Genomic DNA, 3,024 nt, shown 5'->3' on the forward strand with positions numbered 1-3,024 from the left:
ACACTAAATTCATGGAATGCTCTCCCTGCCAGTACAGTAGAAGTTGACACAACCATACTATTTAAAAGAAAATTTTAGAAGACGAGGGGGCTAATAGAGGGCCACGACCGGCCCACCAGCCTCTTGCACCACTCATTTAGAGTGGTGTACGGTGAGTTACGGTGAGTTACACTGTAAAACTTTATGTGACAAAAAAAGGAATTTGCCCATATGGAGACGATGACGTCATATCACTAAGTAATTTGGGCACATTTTTGTCAAACTAGGTTGACAGTGTAGATAGAGTTAACATTATAATCAATAAAAATAATATCTAATAAGTAATGGAGCTACCAAACTGGTTGATCGTTATTGATGTCTACTTTAATATACCCGTTGTGACATTATGACGAAAAAAAGAATTTCATATTTTCACATGTGTTATTTAAACATTTGTCATCAAACTTGTATTTTGTTTATTTCGTATTATTGTCGTAAATACTTGATCGGATTTCAGCATGTACTGGCAAAGCGAATTATTATTGCTACTGTTTGCAATAGGCTGATACGCTCTATACCTTACTTTAGGTGTCTTGTCAGGTAGAGTACATTTATACATTGTTTGATTCAATTTAAACTCTAAAATCTTCAAATCCTTTTCCAAATCCGGACCGTAATTTGTAACTTTTTCTAAAAATATAAGTTTGAAATGGTCATACAGTTGGGCATCTGACGCGCACCATTTTCTGGAAACTTCGCGAATTTTATCTGAAACATTGTACCTTAACTTTGTAGTTCTTGTTCCTTTTGCAATATATAATATATCATCCCATTCCCAACAGAAAAGCTTCTTCAACAGTAATAAAGACTCATTGAAATACTCTTGCAACATTATAATATCAAATTCCTTTTCTATTTTTCTTATAGTTTCGTTTAACAATGTTTGGTTCAATTGTTGAACGTGATCAAGTCCAAAATCATACAGAAGAGGATTTCTTAAGTAAGATCTTTGTCGAAATTCTGGATATCGATCGAGAAAATATTGTGGTTTGGACATGAATATTCGATATGGATTCTGTTCATTTTGTAAATGCAACGGATTAAAAAGCTGAAAGTATCCAAAGACAGACTCCAATTGCGTAGAAGGATCTCTAATAATTGTTATGTATTTAGTATCTGGTTTCATCACGGCTTCCATCTCTGTTCGGTTGTACCTTACATGGTTCACCAGTAAATCGTAGGTGCCTGGAAGTACCTGCTTTCTATTAAAGTACGTGGAGCTAATTACATGTCCGCGTTTAGGTGTTGCAAAAGTTAAATTTTGTAAAAATCCATATCTCTGCAAGATTGAGGTGATTGTAGAACTTCCAGTTTTGTGCGTCTTCAAGAAGACAATATGTTGTTGTGGCTTGCATGCAATCTTACTTGGTTTAGTCGTAGTGAAATCACTACGTTTGTCTTCACTTCCTGTAGGCCTAGGCCTTCTATGCGTTCGCCGCTCCGATTTTACATCGACACAGCACAAGCTATTGTAATATATAATTAACAAAATTTATTAATATAAACAAGCCGAGGTTCATGGATGAGTTAGACGTAAATGTTACGTTTCACATTAAAATGAACATGAATTCGTATGTTATTATTTTATGTAGTCTTTGGAACGGTTTAGTTACATCTATCCATCAGGTTACTTCAATCGTTTATTTTAAGGCTCCTCTGAAACTCATCTTTCTAACTCTTTTTTTTTTTAGTTTAACGCTTTTTATATCTTTTTTAACAGGCTTTATGCGCTATACAAGCCCTATATTATTATTGTGTATCATTTTAAAATTAGTTTACTGCAGTAACTGCATTTTTTACTGCAATAACGCATGATTTTAGTTTGCTTCAAAGCAGTATTTGCAATAACAAGGTGATGTTAATCTAAAAATTGGCCTTCACTGATAAATATTGCATAAACAGGTTTTTAAAGAGTGTGTCAACACAATAATACACTTCGGTAACTGTAGAGTATAGTAAGTTGAACTTATTATTGGACCCTTATTCAAATAAACTTACCTTGAATTTGTGTAAACATCTTTTAGGACAATTGATGAAAAGCTCCTAAAATGATGTATCCCGATCACACTTCCTAAAATAAATACAGCAATCAGTAGAAATTTTAACTTTCGTTTATACATCTTTATACTCCTTGAATTACTAAACGATGAATTTTAAGTGATAATTTTAATAAACTAAAGTGTTTGCACAGCTCTGTACACTGCTTTTTATATTGTCCTCTCATGGACTCTACCATTATTTATGTTTGGTTGTTACGTAGGCTTTTACAGACAATCAACCTACGGGTTCCAAATAGTAAGATCGCGTGGCAGATAGCATTGATGAGTGGGTGTTTGTACTGTGCGAGTGTTTGAAAACGGTAGGGGTGGGGGGGGGGGGGGTTCTTTGTAGATGAGGGTGGCTTTACTTTAGCTTTTGACATATAGTTAATCGATAAATGAGTTGTATCCTAATACCAGTGAATAATATGGAAATTAATATGATCCGAAATCCCCATTAAATTCATGGCCAAACGAAAATGGACACTCAGTACCGGTACCAGCATTATTGAAAAATATTTAGGGCTAATTAAAATTCAGTAGATTTTTAAAATGTAATAATTCCACGCTATGATAGTACGAGGATCGTTCCAAAGGACTATTAACTGGAACAGACACCCGTTCAGTGTTTGAAAATTAATTGCACATTTCAAATGAATTGTTAGATTATTAAAACTTGGGCAAGGCCTACTATTATATTGACGGCCAAATTTTTATAGATTTCTTTCATTATTTACTATTTGAAGCATCAATTGTTAATACAAATACTTCCAAATATTTTATCTTGAATTTGTTTTCGGTAAATATAGGCTATAAGTAAGGATATATTTGCTGTGTAAACAAACAATTATTTTTGTTTCTCTAAAAGTTTAGTTCAAAGTCGTTGTACGGTGAGGGCGCAATTAATTCGCGATTGCGCAGTTACCACTTAGCAACAGACTGGTAA

The 3,024-nt window shown here is 33.8% G+C and overlaps 1 protein-coding gene across 1 annotated transcript; it reads right to left on the reverse strand.

Moving 5' to 3' along the window:
• Window positions 1–424: 424 nt before the first annotated feature.
• LOC140057144 (galactosylceramide sulfotransferase-like) lies at window positions 425–2,159 on the reverse strand. The gene is made up of 2 exons (XM_072102694.1): window positions 2,038–2,159; window positions 425–1,505 (listed from the first exon to the last, which is right to left on the reverse strand). The coding sequence occupies exons 1-2, from the start codon at window positions 2,157–2,159 to the stop codon at window positions 425–427; spliced, it is 1,203 nt and encodes a 400-aa protein (XP_071958795.1).
• Between the last annotated feature and the right edge of the window lie 865 nt (window positions 2,160–3,024).

This window comes from Antedon mediterranea, chromosome 8, assembly GCF_964355755.1.
Source record: "Antedon mediterranea chromosome 8, ecAntMedi1.1, whole genome shotgun sequence".
In the NCBI taxonomy this organism is placed as follows: Eukaryota; Metazoa; Echinodermata; class Crinoidea; order Comatulida; family Antedonidae; genus Antedon; species Antedon mediterranea.

What these genes read in the sequence shown, in the direction of transcription:
- LOC140057144 (XM_072102694.1), bottom strand. Translation starts at nt 2,159, where the DNA reads ATGTATAAACGAAAGTTAAAATTTCTACTGATTGCTGTATTTATTTTA. An exon ending in GATGTTTACACAAATTCAAG is followed by an intron (nt 1,506 to 2,037) that starts GTAAGTTTATTT and finishes ATATTACAATAG; the next exon opens with CTTGTGCTGTGTCGATGTAA.